At 38.1% G+C, this 20,437-nt stretch overlaps 1 protein-coding gene and 1 long non-coding RNA gene across 2 annotated transcripts in view; both read left to right on the top strand.

Annotated features, from left to right (window-relative positions):
• LOC112058522 (uncharacterized) overlaps positions 1-18,234 on the top strand; it is a 43,754-nt gene extending 25,520 nt beyond the window's left edge. The window contains exons 8-18 of the mRNA XM_052890039.1: positions 734-784; positions 1,663-1,719; positions 2,476-2,702; positions 3,475-3,698; positions 4,963-5,116; positions 11,612-11,704; positions 11,851-11,962; positions 12,244-12,419; positions 14,392-14,547; positions 16,559-16,662; positions 17,988-18,234. Coding sequence (XP_052745999.1) covers positions 734-784; positions 1,663-1,719; positions 2,476-2,702; positions 3,475-3,698; positions 4,963-5,116; positions 11,612-11,704; positions 11,851-11,962; positions 12,244-12,419; positions 14,392-14,547; positions 16,559-16,662; positions 17,988-18,174 — 1,541 coding nt within the window. The 3' untranslated portion in view covers positions 18,175-18,234. The remainder of the gene's footprint in view (positions 1-733; positions 785-1,662; positions 1,720-2,475; positions 2,703-3,474; positions 3,699-4,962; positions 5,117-11,611; positions 11,705-11,850; positions 11,963-12,243; positions 12,420-14,391; positions 14,548-16,558; positions 16,663-17,987) is intronic.
• LOC128199665 (uncharacterized) lies at positions 5,124-7,901 on the top strand. The gene is made up of 2 exons (XR_008252218.1): positions 5,124-5,565; positions 6,723-7,901. It is a non-coding gene; the product is annotated as an uncharacterized LOC128199665 (long non-coding RNA).
• Positions 18,235-20,437: the final 2,203 nt, after the last annotated feature.

Genomic DNA, 20,437 nt, shown 5'->3' with positions numbered 1-20,437 from the left:
ATGAAGGAAATAATGATAGGAAAATGTAAAGAACTTTAATTAAAGAGCTTATTAATAGCAACAAAAGACGAATATCTTAGCAATCCATGGATTCACCGTACGGGTGCCGGGTCCGTGGTATAGAGAAAATCTCCGAGCAAAGTCCCGGAGTTGTAACTACAGGTTGTAGGGTTGTACAGTACAGTTAGTTGTAAAATAAACTGAATTCAACCCTTTTTTCAAGATGTCGGAAAATGCATATAGGAAATCTTGGTCGAGAATTTGAAGTTAGGCTTTTATGTCAATTCCCCTCACATTTTTTTTATTCGTTACAAGTTAAGCCTTGACCACAATCTCAGCTGATGGTAAGTGATGATGGAATCTAAGATGGAAGCGGGCTAACTTGTTAGGAATAGGATGAAAATACACACCCTTTTTTGTGTCTATCTGCACTATAACTCCTGAACGGATAAAGCGATATCAATATAATTTGTTTTGCATGAACGGTGACTTAGGTACGTGCGTGTGTTTTTAGACATGTTCGATGAAAATCGGTTGAGCCGTTTAAAAGTTGTGGGGGTGAAAGTGGGGACGAACAACCGAATGTCTGCAAATATACTCGAGTGGGGTCTCAAATGAAAGCGCACTGAAAGAGAATATTGATGACTCGATCGGGAGTGTGATTAATTATTTTATGATCTTTGGGGGTATTAAAAATTTTCAATTTTATGTTATGAATGTTTGTATTTTCCAGAAACCGCGGCAACACAGAATAATGCAGTTGAAGTGAAAAAACGTACTGAAGGTAAGTAATGTCTAAATTATTAATTTATTATGTTTCATTAGGTACAACGTTGGTTTGAATTTGTTAACAAAACTTACATAATAAATAAACAAATAAAAAAAACCGACTGCATAAATGAACAAAAACTGATAAGAAAAAAAAACAAGCTCAGTCCAGAAGTGCAGAAGTGTAAAAATCAATTAGAAAACAATCGGGACCTATTATATTGAATAGAATAATTTTCGTCTACAAATTTTAATAATCTATACTTATAATAAATCTATAGAGAGGTCAATTCTGTACATGAAATATATTTCCAAAATAACTAACAAGGGTGATTAGTGATCGATACTGATGCCAAAAATGCAATCAGTAAAATTTTTGTCTATCTGTCTGTATGTTCGTTATAGAAACAAAAACTACTCGATGGATTTTAACGAAACTTGGTACAACTATTATTCATACTCCTGGGCAGTGAGCAGTGAAGGGAAATGTTGGGAAAACGGGAGAAGTACTCCATTTTCACAGCGATACTACTGTAAGGGCTGGATTAAAGAGGTCTAAGGGCGGACGAAGTCGCGGGCGTCCACTAATAATAATAATAATAACCTTTATTCCAATAACCAAATTACAAATACATAATAATACAAATTATGCGAGAGATAAAATTGAATGTAAAAGGATGGAGGAGGCCTATACCCTATACCCAAAACAAATTTTAATAGGTAGGTACAAATTTTAACGAGGGCGAGGCCTCGGCTCGTGCCCCAGAAATACCTCGTTTAAAATGGGTTTTTTAGCCCCTTGTATAACAGTCTACTGTTATTTGTCTGAAAGTTTATTTTTATCGATTCGTCAATAATAATGATTTTGTTAAAGTACTAAACATAAAATTACAGGTAGGAGAGTTCCAATCGCCGCCAGCCTGAGGCGAAGCCCGCAACGAATGAGACGAGGTATTTTTTTATTATAACCATCTCACAGTATTAGAGTCACAACTTATTAATTCTTTATTTCTTCCAAACTTCTCCTGCATAAGAGTATGCCCCGGACCGGATTCGAACTTACACCCTCCGGTATCGGTTGCAGAGGTCATATCCACTGGGCTTGCACCTTTGACTATTTAGACTATGGACCTGTTTCGCACCCAAATTCAACAACAAAAATTGAGGGGGACGAGGTAAACTCACACATTGAAAATACTTAACACCTTTAAATATATTCTGTGTCCATACACTACACACAACTATAAATTTTCTCGCAATACACACACGCGTAATTTTTACACAACTAACAAATACATCGGTTAGACTTTCCACAGAGTATATACATAGAATATTCGATTACTTGATCGATTTGCTGTTTCGTCAAAATAATCGATTCTTTTTAGAAATGGTTTTTATTACAAATTTGATGAAAATTAAGGTAGAAATACTTACAAATAAAATGTCACTCCAACTTTTACTAAACTAAAAAATTTGGTCGTTTTTCGTGTCGTTCAACTATACAAACCGGCATTTTTAGGGAGATCTTTACACGACGCAAACGATTACAACAATGAAACATCGATTCTATAGCAACAGTTTTTATAAACGCGTTAGATCATTGATTTTTGATCTTTGCCAGAGGGGTAACGGTTAGCGAGGCAGGTCCTGTTATTAGTGGTCGAAGGCTATCACGGCTCTGTTAATATGAGAATTTATAATTTTCAGCACAAACCGCCTATCAACACTTCCAACAGCAGTATCAACCAAAATTTAAACAAGAAGAGAGAGTGAGTCAGAAGAATTCAGTAGAAATAACAGAGATGGGGAACCGAGATAGCCATGGAGAAGGCATACAGATTAGAGTGACAAAACCGAGTCTTACCGGAGAAGAACTTGATGTTGAGAAAAGAGAAGAATTGAGAAGATCATTGGAAGACTTGAGAATGAGGAAGGTGGGTAAATTAAAAAATATAATATTATAAACGCGAAAGTATGGATGTTTGAATGTATGTTTGGATGTTTGTTACTCTTTAACGCCGCTACTACTGAAGCGATTTAGCTGAAATTTGGAATGGAAATAGATTTTACTCTGGATTGACACATAGGCTACTTTTTATCCCGAAAAAATCCATGGATTCCCGAGATTTGCGAAAACTGATGATTTTGATGATATGAATGTTTGTTACTCTTTCACGCCTCGACTACTGAACCGAATTAGCCGAAATTTGGTATTGAGATATATTATAGCATGGATTAACACATAAGCTACTTTTTATCCCCGAAAAATCCATAGTTCCCGAGGGATTTGTGAAAAACTAAATTCCACGCGGACGAAGTCGGGCTATATATTATCCCCGTATTATAGTATAAATAGATTACCAGTAATAGTATTTTTGACGGCCTCCGTGGCGCAGTGGTATGCGCGGTGGATTTACAATACGGAAGTCCTGGGTTCGATCCCCGGCTGGGCAGATTGAGATTTTCTTAATTGGTCCAGGTCTGGCTGGTGGGAGGCTTCGGCCGTGGCTAGGTACCACCCTACCGGCAAAGACGTACCGCCAAGCGATTTAGCGTTCCGGTACGATGCCGTGTAGAAAACGAAAGGAGTGTGGACTGTCATCCTCCTCCTAACAAGTTAGCCCGCTTCCATCTTAGACTACATCATCACTTAATATCAGGTGAGATTGTAAAAAAAAAAAAAAGATGATGATTCTTTTCCAACAGTCAGTCAGTCCAGCGAAAGACCAGTTTGACCCTGCAAATCCTCTCCAAGGGAACCTGTGGAGACCAAGACCTGCGCCCATGAAGCCTGAACCAGCATTCGGAACTGGAGACGTCAGACCCATCTACTTGCCGTCAAAGAAGATGAAGCTCCCAGACTATGATGAAGAGCAAATCACGGAAACCCTGGTGGGGCAAGCTGAGGTTATTAAAGGGAAAGTTTTGGGGTTAGTATATTTTTTTTAATAACCCCGCCCATATTTTTTTTCAGTTTTTTTTTCTGGATGCTCGCGGCTCAGGATCGTTGTGTTTGGAAGTCCATGCAAGAGGCCTATGTCCAGCAGTGGACGTCTATTTGCTATGCTATCAAGCTATTTGTTTGCTAAATGAGTTACTGATGCTAAATTAGTTTCGTACCTTAGAAGGTTTTTCGTACCTTCTATTTCTGAAGTACCTAGGGAACCTTCTTTTTTATTCTCTACAAGTTTGCCTTCGATTACAATCTCACCTGATGGTAAGTGATGATGCAATCTAAGATGGAAGCAAGCTAACTTGTTAGGAGTAGGATGAAAATCAACACCCATTTCGGTTTCTACACGGCATCGTACCGGAACGCTAAATCGTCTGGCGGTACGTCTTTGACGGTATGTAGCCATACATGGACCAATTAAGAAAACCTCAATCGGCCCTGCCAGGGATCGAACGCAGGACCACCTTGTAAATCCACTGCGCCACGGAAGCCGTCAAAAAAGTCTTTTTTTATATTTTTGAGTTATATTTCGTAACTCAAAAACAACCTAACCTAACCTAACCTTTTTTTTTACGCAGGGAAATGCTTTTACGCATCTCCCTCGGAAACAGTGGCATAGGCTGGCACCATTTCCTGGTGGAAATGGTGCCAGTGGTTTGACTGGTATGTGGGACTCACCGGCTGCGAGTCAGTCAGAATACCCACTAAAACCCAGCAAAGTTCCATCGCCTCGCCTGATGCCTGAGTTCCGAGAACAAAAAAATAATCTTCCGCAAACCCTAACCTAACCTTACCTTACCTAACGTATTTTGTGTAGATCAGGGAACATAATATAAAAATGGCAATAAAAAACGGTGATGAGACGGTCTTATCCGCAAACCTCACTCAAAAACACATGTAATTGGTGTAAACAAAAGCTTGTATGTAAATGTAAGAAAAGTATGTAATTAAAAAAAAAATATGTAAAATAAAATAAATAGAAAGAAAAAATAATAATAATAATAATAAAAAATAAATAAAAAAAAAAAAAAAAGATGTACCCTATTTCAAATTATTAAAGTATAAAATTAATTTAAGTACATATTAGTATAACCAAGGAATGATGTAACTGAGTATGTTTTTCACATTTTATTAATAAAGAAATTAAATAACAAATAAAACAATAACTCAAAAAGGGCAGGGACAAAATGTCTGTGCAGAATAGTTTTATTTAAAAAAAAAAACGTATTTTGTATTTGCAGGGTGAATTTCAAGAAGTTTGTCAAACCGCCAGTTAGTCTGGACCATTTGAAACACTCTGAGGTGTACCGTCTAGTCCATAACTTAGACGATGAACCAAAGAAGCAGATAGATATGATGCGACCGGTTGCCTTCGCGGCGTCAGAGATTAGAGAGGTGAGGAATCTCAACTATTTTGACATAATTTTAATTGACATGTGTGTTTGACATAATTTTAATTGACATTTTAATCATCCTCTCTATGACGTTCTTCCCCCAAAAGTCCCTCGTCCTTTAAGTGTTAAATGTTTGTTAATGTTTGTGTTTAGTCCATATTGTAGATTTTTATGTAAATATGTAGAATGTAATAAGATCAAATTGTAATATTGTTTATATATTTTGTTTATTAATATATGTTATTTGTGTTGTTTTAGGTTAAGAACTAACAAAATAATATCATTTAATATTATAGATATAATATAATAGATTCTCAAAATTAAATTTGTCAGCCTTCACCGAACAATCTCCATCGTGCCTCCTCCATCTATTCGACACTGGCGAGATAAACAGTGCCCAGTTGGCACGAATGAAAGCCATAAAAAAGAATTGAATTGAACATTTAACTGGTAATAATTACTTGACTTTGCACTAAATTTAACATGGTTTAATAATTTTGACAGTATACATTATGACTATTATTTTATTTTATTTGTCACAGTAGTTTTGAGTTAGATTTGTCATATGAATCTTAAAATGTTAAATTGTATAAGCTATTACATAGGTATGTTTTCTTTTTTATTTGTTTGCTTTTAAATTAGGATTATACATAGTCTATTTAAATTTTTCATACACCAAATTATTATGGTAGAAAGCATCAGGGTCTTATTATATTTAAGTAATCTTTGTAAACCTGCTTTCTGATGAATAAATAAATTATTATTATAACCTCTAACCCTTTGACTTGGAATAATTAAGTGCTCTATTAGGCCCTACAAACTACTTAAGTATTTTAGAATTTAAACTATCGTGAGTGTTATTTATATTAATTGATTATGAAACACGGCTAAAACTCACGTGATTAGGTCGGAGTATGCCCGACTAGTTTCGAACCCATACGGGTCCTTAGTCATGAGCTGGTTCTTGCATCGCGGCACGATCCTAATTTTTGAGTTTTAGCTGTGTTTCATAATCAATTAATACTTGAGTATTTTAGTCGAGTACGAACAACATTTGGGCGGTAAATCCAAACATTGTCCAACTCGACTAAAATACCTACTAAAGTAGTCCGAACTAGGCTTAAGTCCTCAGCTATTAACTTTTTTTTTTATTTTTTATTACGGCCCTGGATACTAGTCTTTTAGAAATAAGAGAGGCGAGGACATTTTATATAGTGTTTTTCACATAGATTTACGATTCGGTACAAGGTTTTTCAGTTATTATTGGTACGGTGACAGTTGCCATAAGACGTTCATTATACGTACTATTAACATGAATCGCAGCAAACTTTCAAGAGTGAAACCAACTATCATACCCATGTTAACTGAACAATACTATAATTTATCATTACCTTTGTTTTTAACCGACTTCCAAAAAGGAGGAGGTTCCGTTCTACACTTCTACGTGCGGCTGTATGTATGTTTTTTTTTTATTGAATTACAGCTCTAGATACTAGTCCTTTCAGGCGTTCCATTTTACAAGTGATCTGATGAAGATCGGATGATTATGAAGAATAATAATTGGACAAGGTCGATTTTTAAATTAATTAATCCAAATTATCTTTCAGAGAGTCCGATCGATGTCACCAAATCCGGCTGTTGGACGCAGTGAAGATCGACCGATTCAATCTGACGAGCCCATGACATGCGACGAATCTTAAGCTGAAATAATCGCCATTAACTCAAAACTTTGGGTTTTATGCTGCATATCTTAGATATGCAACATAAAAACTAAAGTTTTAAGTATTTTGATCCCATAGTTTATAATAATTTTTAATTAAATTACAAAAAATAAAATTAATAATTATGTGTAGTGTAAGGATACAGGATATATTGGGATATATTTCATCATTATCCACCCTTATTCGGCTCACTGCTGAGCAAAAGTCTCCTCTCAGAATGAGAGGGGTTAGGCCAATAGTCCACCACGCTGGCCCAATGCGGATTGGCAGACTTCACACACGCAGAGAATTAAGAAAATTCTCTGATAAGCAGGTTTCCTCACGATGTTTTTCCTTCCCCGTTAGAGACATGTGATATTTAATTTCTGAAAATGAACACAATTGAAAAGTTGAAGGTGCATGCGCCGGACCGGATTTTTTTTTTATTTTTTATTTTTTTTAAATAGAGTTGCGCTTGACTACAATCATGCCTGGTGGAAAGCAACGATGAGGGTCTAGGTTGGAGCGCGCTTGCCTAGAAAATTCATCCGAACCTACGCCCTCCGCACGGCTAGATTTGGTATTGAATATTTTTGATGTATGACTTTACCTCGTCTATACCTAGTCCCCTTCAAAAAACGATTCAATTTTGTTGGTTGTGATTCGTCTGAGATAATTACAGACGCTATGGTTTAATAAAATAATAAAAAAACGGAATGATAAGATTATTGTATTTAATTACGCTTCTAATGTAATTTTGTATGTAAATTTAATTATTTACCTTGTTGAATTTATAAAATAGGTGTGCTAGCCTAGGTAAGTATGTATTTTTTATTTTTTTTAATTAATCATAAAAAAATTAAAATCATAATTAGGATAAGTTTTAATAAGTAATACGGAATTTTAAATCAGATGTTAATAAGCTTTTTAACTTTTTTTTTTACTATAACTAGCAGTGATATTAGATACTTTTTAACCGATTTCCAAAAAGGAGGAGGTCATTCGGCTGTACGATTAAGTGTGTTTTTATATTATTTATGATTAATAAAGTTTAATTATGGTAATAAAATAAAATTCTTTGTATTGTGAAGATGTTTCATTTTAAGTTCCTTTATAAACTAGTAGTCGTAGGCAAACTATTTTAAGCTACGGAAAGAAATCTATACTAATATTATAAAGAGGAAAACTTTGTTTGTATGTTTGATTGTAATGAATAGGCTTAAAAACTACTGGACCGATTTTAAAAATTCTTTCATCATTCGAAAGCTACATTATCCACAAGTAACATAGGCTAAATATTATTTTGGAAAAAAATAGGGTTCCGTAAGATATTTGGGTTTTTCGGACACAAGGTGTAAAAAATCAACCAGAAAAGTAGGGTAGGGGTAGGTAGAAGTAGGGTAGGGGTAGGGGTGGGCTAGGGGTAGGGTAGGGGCAGGATAGGGGTAGTTGAAAGTATACATCGATTTCATGCGGACGAAGTCGCGGGCGTCGGCTAGTAATAAGATAAAAAGTGTGTGTCAGCTCCGACGCACTAATGGAGTTAACTCTTGCAGATCGACTGTCTAAATAGTGTATGTTGTCCCGCAGCATAGGTTTTTTTTATTCACTACAAGACCATGACTACAATCTCACCTGATGATAAGTGATGATGCAATATAAGATGAAAGCAGTTATACTTGTTAAGAATGGGATGAAATCAACACCCCCTTCGGTTTCTACACGACATTGTACCGGAACGCTGTATAGCTTGGCGGTACGTCTTGCCGGTACGGTAGTAACTAGCTACGGCCGAAGCCTCCCACCAGCCAGACCTGGACCAATTAAGAAAACCTCAAGCCTCAACCTCAAGAGGGCTACTTACATGTGATTGCTACCTTAGACCATTAAAAAGAAAGGACCTGCCTCGTAAACCGTTACACCTCTGTCAAAGATCAAGAATCAATGATCTAACACGTTTATAAAAACTGTTGCTATAGAATCGATGTTTCATTGTTGTAATTCCTACCATACCATTGACCCGCCAAATTCCTACCATATTAATATTACCCATAACCTTTCTTCTTGGAATCACAACAATGTACCTATTTCTGATTAAATATGTCTGTGGTGTTAATGTAGGGGATCCCGAGATGCTAAATTTGCAGTAGCTAAAGCGTCATGGGGAACGATTCCATTTGGTAGACTAAATGATTGGAAGAATAAATAAGTTAAGTAGGTATATAATTTTTTTCGATTTTCACGGTGGAAAAAAACAGACTTTAAAAACAATTTTTATTACTTTGGCATACTGAAATCGTCAGAAAACATGAGCGATTATTCAGGAGAATAATTCACTCAAAATAAGTAAAAAATTAACCGCTCGTGGCTCAATAACAGAAATATAAGGGTTTTATTTTGTAACTTTGGAACCCTCTCATTCCATTATGTTACGCTCAAATCGTCAGATTTTCTAAATGCACATCTTATGAGCTATCAACGCACCTACCTCATCATATTCTGACGTGCTGACGGACGAAGCAGTTCGAGTTAGTTTTTTTTTATTGTCCTAAGTGTTCCACCAATATTATGGGCTCATACTTGGTGGAGGTACTCAACAACGTGCAAGGTATAGTCCCTTATGTTTATCTGCCGCGCTCGAGTAATTGAAAAAATCCCCTCTTCGGCTCCCCTGCCATAATATATTTACGGAGCTGTCTTTATTACAAATAACTCTGTACACTGTATTATAAACTTCCGTAGCAAAAATACGATACATTAAACTAGAGTGTTAATTACATAGATTTACGAGTCGGTACAAGTACAATTCTATGGTTAATTACATCTATAAGACCGTTTTGTTATCTCGGAGGATAAATTTTTCTCAGTCGTTCAGAAATGTAATAATTACATGCATAAAGGAATAAATGGTCTAAGATTACATGTCAATGTCAGTTGTCATTTGATAAGGCGACATTGATTTTGGTTTGACACTTTGACATCGAATGTCATAACATCGCAAGAAGGTCGGAACCGAACCGCAAATAAAAACAATAATATTTTACTAAAGTTCTAGAAAATTACGCGCTCGTAAAACTAGTATAATTTAAGCTTAAAATTAAACAATTCCTAGTGATTTATTTATAAGAAACCATGATTACATCTAAGGTAAGTCTGTAATGTGTATAAGTTTGTAATGTTTTGTTTTGCGCGTTGAGAAAGAGATTGAAAAACATGATTAAGCATTTATTGTTAATTAGTTGAGGTGATAATTAATTGATGACTATCGCTGCACGGGTAGCTGGGTTTGGTGCCGGTCGGCTGGATTTTTGGGATTGTAGTAGAAATTTAAATTGTAAGAACATGCATTTTTGTTTTTATTTACGAGTTTTTGTTATTTACACATAGATAGACATACATGTTTACGGGATTTTGCTGTTTAAATACATATATTTCAGGGTAGATTTTGGATTGATAATCAAAGAAATTAAAAATGAGGTTTTATATCCATAGTCATTTTATACTTAACAATAATTTTAATAATTAAACTTAATCCTAGATTAATGACAATAAATTTGATTAATATGCTTATAATATATATTTAAGAGGTCAATTCTGTACACGAAATATATACTCAGAGGCACAATTATCTGCCCACTTCTATATACTCGCGATAATTGTGCCTCTAAGTATATTTCCATAATAACTATCAGGGGGTGATTAGTGATCGATACTGATGCCAAAAATGCAATCAGTAAAATTTATGTCTGTCTGTCTGTATGTTCGTTATAGAAACAAAAACTTCTCGGCGGATTTTAATAAAACTTGGTACAATTATTCCTCATACTCCTGGGCAGGTTATAGTATACTTTAAATCATGCTATGATCAATAGGAGCAGAGCAGTGAAAGGAAGAATTAGTTTGACGTTTAGTACATCAAGTGTTAGTGATGTCACAAAATAAATGACAGCATTTTTGACGCTTGGAAAATTTAAAAAAGATTTGTGATATTTAAATTAACTTTTATAAATTTATATTGATTTATTTTGGACCCTTATTCCATGTACCTGAAATTAATATTGTTTAAATTCAATTTGATATGAGTCAGCTACCCTATTCTATTAAGTGCATGGGTGTTTTCCTGTGTCTGGGTATATTTATACATTGTCCACAATTATATGTATTTATATGTAGTAAATATATGATAAAATCTGCTATCTTAGTATTTAGTACTTATAACACGGCTATATGCTTACTTTGTGGCTAAGTAGTGATGTGTGTATTGTGTAAGTATTATTGTATTTATTTATTACATATGAGACAAATATCTTAGCATTCCATGGATACACCGTGCGGGTGCCGGGTCCATCGCGTGGTAGAGAGAAGAACTCCGAGCAGAGTCCTGAACTTGTGACTACTGGATGTAGGGTTAAGGAATTCCTTGACGATCGATCAACACTCCTTGTTCTCTGCTCGTGTTGTTCTCCCTGTCACCAAATTTGGTAGAATCCTATTAGAGCAGCTTTGGATACTCGTTCTAATATAGAACTAGCTGCACTTCTAGAGAGGCCAAGGTCTTTAAGCAAGTTATAGAGAGATTTTGCTGGTAATCCTCTCGCACCCACTTCTATGGTGTACAGACTAACTACATAGCCATTTTTAGTTAGTTTATTTGTTAGGTCATAATATTTAATCACTTTTATACTGTGGTCCATTGCAATGTTAGTCTCCCACGGCACAGTAAGCTCTGCAAGTACTATTCGCTTAGTTTGTTTATATATATTAAGATACTTATCAGTATAATAATCTGTTTTTAGCTGGAAGTTCTAGTGGATTTTAGTGGTCAAGGTGACTCGCAATTGGTAGAGAAAACACTTGTCCATCTCAAATCTCAAGATGGTGTTACTCAGGTAAGCAAAGTGTAAAGTAGAATTAATCCAAATCTATGTTCATTAGTAAAGAGTCCAGAAGGCTGGCAGTATTGCCACATTGTATATATATTGACCGAAATATAGACCTAGTAGTGTATTGATGTGTGTTCTTATTTAATTGTCAGGCTATATACAAAGACGGTGCAGTGGTGGTGGAGACAACGTTACCCAGTTCTGTAGTGTTGGATATGGTGCAGAAGACGTCGGGGAAGAGAGCCGTCTTGCAGGGGTTTGGAGGTAATAGGCTAGTTGACACTTTTTTTTAAATGGTCTTATGTACTTCATTATTGTTCTACTAGACTAAAAAATTGATTACATGAAAATTTTAGTTTTTAAATATGTTTTTGACAATACGAGCCAACACACAATCAATTTTAGTCGTGGGTGCTGCAGAAACGTGAGAATAATTGACCGTCAGCCGCCAGCATAACAATTAGTTCTTAATTCTCTGTCTGTGTTTAATTTACTTTCCTTTTTTTTTGTTTTTCTTATCGACCCTAAATAAATGAAACTTTCAGAGAGCCAATCAGCGGTCGCCATGATATCGTCCCAGTCGTGCTGCAAGAGCAAGGTGTTGGGCGTGATCAGGTTCCAGCAGTCCAGCGCTGGGCCGCTGGTGGGAGACGGCAGCGTTCACGGGCTGGCGCCTGGAGCGCACGGCTTGCACGTGCGACACACGGGCGACCTTAGCATGGTGAGTGCTCAGACGAAGGTGTTGGGCGTGGTCAGGTTCCAGCAGTTCAGCGCTGGGCCGCTGGTGGGAGACGGCAGCGTGCGCGTGTGACACACAGGCGACCTTAGCATGGTGAGTGCTCAGAAGAAGGTGTTGGGCGTGGTCAGGTTCCAGCAGTCCAGCGCTGGGCCGCTGGTGGGAGACGGCAGCGTGCGCGTGTGAGACAGGCGACCTTAGCATGGTGAGTGCTCAGACGAAGGTGTTGGGCGTGGTCAGGTCCCAGCAGTCCAGCGCTGGGCCGCTGGTGGGAGACGGCAGCGTGCACGTGCGACACACGGGCGACCTTAGCATGGTGAGTGCTCAGACGAAGGTGTTGGACGTGGTCAGGTTCCAGCAGTCCAGCGCTGGGCCGCTGGTGGAAGACGGCAGCGTGCACGGGCTGGCGCCTGGAGCGCACGGCTTGCACGTGCGACACACGGGCGACCTTAGCATGGTGAGTGCTCAAACGAAGGTGTTGGGCGTAGTCAGGTTCCAGCAGTCCAGCGCTGGGCCGCTGGTGGGAGACGGCAGCGTGCGCGTGCGACACACGGGCGACCTTAGCATGGTGAGTGCTCAAACGAAGGTGTTGGGCGTGGTCAGGTTCCAGCAGTCCAGCGCTGGGCCGTTGGTGGGAGACGGCAGCGTGCGCGTGTGACACACGGGTGACCTTAGCATGGTGAGTGCTCAAACGAAGGTGTTGGGCGTGGTCAGGTTCCAGCAGTCCAGCGCTGGGCCGCTGGTGGAAGACGGCAGCGTGCACGGGCTGGCGCCTGGAGCGCACGGCTTGCACGTGCGACACACGGGCGACCTTAGCATGGTGAGTGCTCAAACGAAGGTGTTGGGCGTGGTCAGGTTCCAGCAGTCCAGCGCTGGGCCACTGGTGGGAGACGGCAGCGTGCGCGTGCGACACACGGGCGACCTTAGCATGGTGAGTGCTCAAACGAAGGTGTTGGGCGTGGTCAGGTTCCAGCAGTCCAGCGCTGGGCCGCTGGTGGGAGACGGCAGCGTGCGCGTGTGACACACGGGTGACCTTAGCATGGTGAGTGCTCAAACGAAGGTGTTGGGCGTGGTCAGGTTCCAGCAGTCCAGCGCTGGGCCGCTGGTGGGAGACGGCAGCGTGCGCGTGTGACACACGGGTGACCTTAGCATGGTGAGTGCTCAAACGAAGGTGTTGGGCGTGGTCAGGTTCCAGCAGTCCAGCGCTGGGCCGCTGGTGGGAGACAGCAGCGTGTAATGCAACTCCATATTTAATTGCTCTATTTTAAGCAGACTCAGAAGTAAATTACAAAAATAAAAAAAACCAATGTTGAACAAAGGTTATGATTCACAACATTTGTCAGGACAACTTAATTAACAATTCAAACTATAACCAAAATAATACCCTAGAAAGGAAGAGAATGACCTTGAGTGGAGTCACGCACTTGTGATCTTTGTATGTAGGGTTAAGGAAGTCCTTGACAGTTAACTAACACTCCCCTTTTCCACTCAAGTCATTCAGGAGGGCTATCCCAAAATCCCCCATTAAGGTTTATCCAACAAAAGGTGAATGATCGAACGACATGACAAGAATGAGCTAGACTGTGCGGCGAGCGCTTTATATCGCCAGTCGTTTTCTCCTGATGGCTACCCCTCTCTAACTCCCTACTCGTTTCGGCACAAGCCAACACGAGATTCGACGTCACATCCATCTCAGACTACTATTTCCTACACTATGTTAAAGCGTAAAGGGCCATTTTTAGTGTAACGGGGGTCCAAAGAACCCCGTGGACAAATTAAGCTAATAATCAATCATAATAGAGTCTATATTTATCTATCCCTTACTTCAGGGTTGCGAGTCTATAGGGGAGAATTACAACCCCTACAACGCTCCCCATGGGGTCCAAACGACCCCGCAGAAAAATTAAGCTAATGATCAATCATAACAGAGTCTATATTTATCTATCCCTTGCTTCAGGGTTGCGAGTCTATAGGGGAGCATTACAACCCCTACAACGCACCCCACGGGGGTCCAAACGACCCCGCGGACAGGCGACACGCGGGTGACCTGGGCAACATAGTCGCTGATGAAGAAGGCAGAGCTACCTTTAGAATTGTGGATAATATATTGAAAGTAAGTAAAAAGTTATAGCTTCCTTATATAAAATGTGACATGTTCTAATATTTGAACTATAAACATAAATGAGCAAATAACAAAGATATTAGTAATTTTGTTTGAACGCACATACAAATCTAACGATCATTATGTACCTACGACGTCATTAGTTCGAGCCATTTTGTATGGATCGTTTTTCAGTGATCCGCGGCAGCGCCGCAAATCTGACCCTTTAAATCCCTGTAGCTCCGAAAGTAATGATCGCAGATACCCTGTTACTTTTACAAAATTGCTTTACTATTAGCATACTCTTGATTTATTTGTTAGAAACTCTACATAAGGCTAGTCAAAATGTTGGGCTGGATATAAATGAAGAGAAAACAAAACTAATGACAAACGCTCACACCCTTCCCATATATATTGACAATAAAATCTTAGATTATGTAGAGAAGTATGTTTACCTTGGGAAGCAGATATCTTTTAACCCATACTCTAATGTAGAGGAGGTAAACAGGAGAATAACAATTGCTTGGAACAGATACTGGTCGCTGAAAGAAATTTTTAAAAGCCAACTGCCAGTAAGCCTCAAAAAGACAGCAATGGACTCCTGCGTTCTCCCATGCCTAACATACGGTGCACAAACATGGATTTTCACAAAAAGTGTAAAAACTAAAATAATAGTGTGCCAACGAGCAATGGAACGCAGCCTCTTATGCATTAAAAAATGTCAAAAAATCAAAGCATCAGACATAAGAGCTGAAACGAAAACGCTAGATTTTCTTAAACAAGCACAATCATTAAAATGGAAGTGGGCTGGACATGTGGCTAGACAACAAGATAACAGATGGACTCATAAGGTTACTACATGGAAAGGGCCGCAGGGCAAGAGGAGAAGCGGCAGACCGGTGTCTAGATGGGCTGATGATATAGCAGCCATCGCTGGTAAAGACTGGCAAGAGTCTGCAAAAGATAGAAAAAAATGGTCTGTTTTGGAGGAGGCCTACACCCGAGAGGGTTCTCATCTTCAACCTAACATAATTTTGGAAATTAAAGAATAAGAAAGAAATAATATGACATAATCTAATAATAATAAATTAAATTGCTAAAAAAAAAAAACAAAAAGACAAAATGAAAATTTACTCATAATGGTATTAAATATATTTTTTGACTTAAATGACTATGTGTGATTATGATTAAGTATGTTAAATGACTAAATGTATTGAATAAATTATATATTTTAGATAAAAAATGTATGCATTAGAATAAATGATTAGATTAGATTATAATTATGTTAAATGACTAGGTATATGCACGGAATAAGAATAGGAAACATGTGTAATTTTAGATTTATTGTTTTAAAATTGTAATAATTACTTTTGTTAATATTAATTAAATATTCTTTATGATTATGAAAATGCATGGATTATGATTATCTAACGGAATAATTATGTAATGTGTTGTTTTAAAAATTGTGACTGATTAATAATAACAATGAATACCTACTTTAAGTTAAATGAATTGTAAAATATTGTGAAGAAGAGAAAATAAAAGGCTTTATTATTATTATTATTATTATTATTATTATTATTATTATACTCTTGATTTATATATAATTTAAAAAACTGTCATCATCCCTATTACATAACTCGAGATTTTCTAAACCATCGGTAGGGAGTTTATTAATGGCCCAACAAGCTTAACTTGAGTACATCGACCGCCTCCCCCCCTTGGGGTGGCTCAGAAACTCAAAGAGTTTTTGGATTGCATTTTTCTCCTAAACTATGAGTTTAAGTATATTTATTTATTATTATTATTATTAAATTCAACCGACTTCAAATCACAAAAATAAATTAAACAGCGAAAAATAACATCGTATCTGCTACATTTTGATCACTTTGAAGGCGGTGCTAGTTTAATTTAATAAATGGTACTATTTTTGACTCTGTTACGGTTTATTCGTCAAATTTTTGAAGTCCAGCATTGTATGAAAAATGAATCCCTTGAATTTTTTTTTGTATATTTGATACAGATACATGAAATAGTGGGCCGGTCGATAGCAGTCACCGAGCGCGCGGATGACTTGGGTGTGGGTTCGAGTCCGGCCTCGAAAATTGACGGAGACTCTGGGAAAGCGTAAGTATTTTCATTTTCGGCCTCCGTGGCGTATGAATTTACGAGACGGAGGTCGTGGGTTCGATCCAGTTCTGGGCCGATTGAGGTTTTCTTAATTGGTCCAGGTCTGCTGGAAGGCTTCGGCCGTGGTTACCACCCTACCGCCAAGCGATTTAGCGTTCCGGTACGATGTCGTGTAGAAGCCGAAAGGGGTGTGGATTTTCATCCTCCTCCTAACAAGTTAGCCCGCTTCCATCTTAGACTGCATCATCACTTACGATCAGGTGAGATTGTAGTCAAGGACTGACTTGTAAAGGAAAAAAAATTCAAAATCGAATATTTGGGATATTTTTAACCGAATTAAAAAAAAAATTCAATTCGACGCGTATGGTTTTTTTATTGTTTGTTTTAAATGTGAGTTGTTATCGCCGCGTTGCAACGACTTGCGGTACGGACGGCTTCAGTGTGCTCGTGGCGTTCGAGCCGTCCACATCTCTTGTTGTGTCATTCTTTACGGGTTACTTGGGATAGGCGGGGAGAGTGACTTGAGTGGAAATGGGGAGTGTTTGTTAACAGTCAAAGGATCCTTTAACCCTACACACGACGTTCACAAGTGCGTGACTCCACTCAAGGTCATTCTCAGACTTTCATTCAATACTGTGTTTTGCAGACAACCGCTTCTGATGTCAAACCCCTTATACTCCGACAGAGTTTACCTCGTCTCTCTCAAAAAATGACTTTTTTTGTTGGTGAATTTGGGTGCGAAACAGGTCCATAGTCTAAATAGTCAAAGAGGAAATACTTTGTAGATATTTGCGGACTGAGCGAATGGGTACTTTGCAATTGATGCTAATTTTTAATAAAATTGAGGTGTCAGTCTCATCTATACTTATAATAAATCTGTAGAGAGGTCAATTCTGTACATGAAATATATTTCCAAAATAACTATCAGGGGGTGATTAGTGATCGATACTGATGCCAAAAATGCAATCAGTAAAATTTTTGTCTGTCTGTCTGTATGTTCTTTATAGAAACAAAAACTACTCGATGGATTTTAACCAAACTTGGTACAATTATTCTTCATACTCCTGGGCAGCTTATCTTCACGCTACGATCAATAGGAGCTGAGCAGTGAAGGGACATGTTGGGAAAACTGGAGAAGTTACTAGTTAAGCTTCCGTCGCCGTCGCGTGGTAGGGTAGTGGCAGGGTAGGGGTAGGTTAGGGGTAGAGTAGGGATAGACGTAGTAGTAGGGTTTCACGCAGACGAAGTCGCGGGCGTCCGCTAATTGTTAATAATTTTGTGAAGTAATGTCAAGTCAAGTTAAAAGATAATGAATTTTTCAGTGTGGCATGCGGGATTATAGCTCGATCTGCGGGTGTATTCCAGAACCCGAAGCGTATATGTGCGTGCGACGGCGTCGTGGTGTGGGACGAGCGCGACCGGCCGCTCGCGGGCAAGGGCCGGACTAGCGAGGGTGTGGGCCGGACTAGCGAGAGCAGACAGTGTGCGACGGGCTGCTGCAAGATATAAGTTGTTTTGTTTGTATTGTTTATAAGTTTGTTATGTTGAAATAAATTATGTTATATTAAACTTCGCTTTGACTCATTTCCTATCCCTATCCTATAGCCCAGTGGACATGACCTCTGCCTCCGATTCCGGAGCGTGTGGGTTCGAATCCGATCCGGGGCATGCATCTCCAATTGTTTGGGCAGTTGTGTGCATTTTAAGAAATGAAATATCTATATGTATATATGTGTCTCAAAGGTGAAGGAAAACATCGCGAGGAAACCTGCATACCTGTGAATTTTCTTAATTCTCTGCGTGTGTGAAATCTGCCAATCCGCATTGGGCCAGCGTGGTGGACTATTGGCCTAACCCCTCTCATTCTGAGAGGAGACTCGAGCTCAGCAGTGAGCCGAATATGGGTTGATGACGACGACCCACCAAAGTACCCATACAAATACCCAACTCAATCCTTACCTTACCCCCTGCCGTACCCTACACTTAAGGGAAGGGTGATAAGTTCATTCCCTACCCCTATCCTATTCTACTCCCACCTTACTCTTGAGACGGGGGGGCAGACAGTGTGTGAAGGGCTGCTGCAAGATATGACTTGTTTTGTTTGATTATATTGTTTATAAGTATGTTATGTTGAAATAAATTGTTATACTAACGAACCTATAATATTTATTTATTTATTTATTTATTTATTATTATACAAAAGTGCTACAGTTTATACCTTAAGCTAGATCTTTAGTAATATAAATACAGATGAATGTTTACATGTACAAATTACATAAACAAATTAGTTTTTTTATGTAATTTGTACATGTAAACATTCATCTGTTTTAGAAAATAAGAAAACTGAAATGGAATTGGGCAGGTCATATAATAAGGACAGATAAAGGAAAATGGACAAAGGATGTAATGGAGTGGTATCCTCGAAACGGAAAAAGACGTCAAGGACGTCAAATCAAAAGATGGGAGGATGATTTACCAAAAGGGTGGAGGAGGTTAGCTCGAGACAGAGATGAGTGGAAAAAAGCGGGGGAGGCCTATGTCGCAGGACAACCTGACCTACAAAGTGGTTGCTAAAATTATATTTTATTTTATTTTTAGTTGAATTTAAAAAATTGTATTAATTATAAGTCAAAATGTAAAAGGTCAGCGAATAAAGGCTTTTATTATTATTATTATTATTATGTTGAAATAAATTATGTTGTATTAGTGAACCTGGTCAATCTTTGACTCATTTCCTACCCCTATCCTATTCTACTCTCACCCTAACCTTGTGAGACGGGGGGGCAGACAGTGTGTGAAGGGCTGCTGCAAGATATGACTTGTTTTGTTTGATTATATTGTTTATAAGTATGTTATGTTGAAATAAATTGTTATACTAGCGAACCTATAATATTTATTTATTTATTTATTTATTTATTATTATACAAAAGTGCTACAGTTTATACCTTAAGCTAGATCTTTACTAATATAAATACAGATGAATGTTTACATGTACAAATTACATAAACAAATTAGTTTTTTTATGTAATTTGTACATGTAAACATTCATCTGTTTTTATATTAGTAAAGATTACAAATTATTAAAAAATAGGCTATTTGACACTTTTTTTTAAATGTTGCGAGATTTGCCTGAATGTTAAGATGGTAGGTATGCATGTTTGTTACGCCGCGACTCCTGAACCGAATTCACTGAAATTTGGAGTTAAGATTTATACTATAATAAGATTGGACACAATTTATTTACCCGTATTCTCACGGGCACGGGAACTTCGCGGGTAAAACCACTAATATTATAAAGGCAAAGGCAAAGGTTTGTGTATAAGTGTGCATTCCTCCTTTACTCTGTGGCTACTTAAGCGATTTGACTGAAATTTTAAATGTAAATAGAATTAACTCTGGAGTAACCCATAGGCTTCTTTTCATCCCGAAAAAATCCGTGGTTAGATATGTGAAAAACTGGATTCCACGCGGAAGAATTCGCAGGCGTTCGCTAGTCTATACTTATATTATAAAGCTGAAGAGTTTGTTTGTTTGATTGAACGCGCTAATCTCAGGAACTACTGGTCCGATTTGAAAAACTCTTTCAGTGTTAGATAGCCCATTTATCGAGGAAGGCTATAGGTTATATATTATCCCCGTATTCCCACGGGAACGAGTACCACGCGGATAAAACTGCACGGCGTCAGCTGGTATGAAATAAAACTAAAATCCTTTTCAAATTTTCCATATATTTTTGTCATGATTATAAAGTTTACAGTACACATAGAGTAGC

Source organism: Bicyclus anynana, chromosome 27 (assembly GCF_947172395.1).
Source record: "Bicyclus anynana chromosome 27, ilBicAnyn1.1, whole genome shotgun sequence".
NCBI lineage: Eukaryota > Metazoa > Arthropoda > Insecta > Lepidoptera > Nymphalidae > Bicyclus > Bicyclus anynana.
This window is presented reverse-complemented; position numbering and strand designations above follow the sequence as displayed.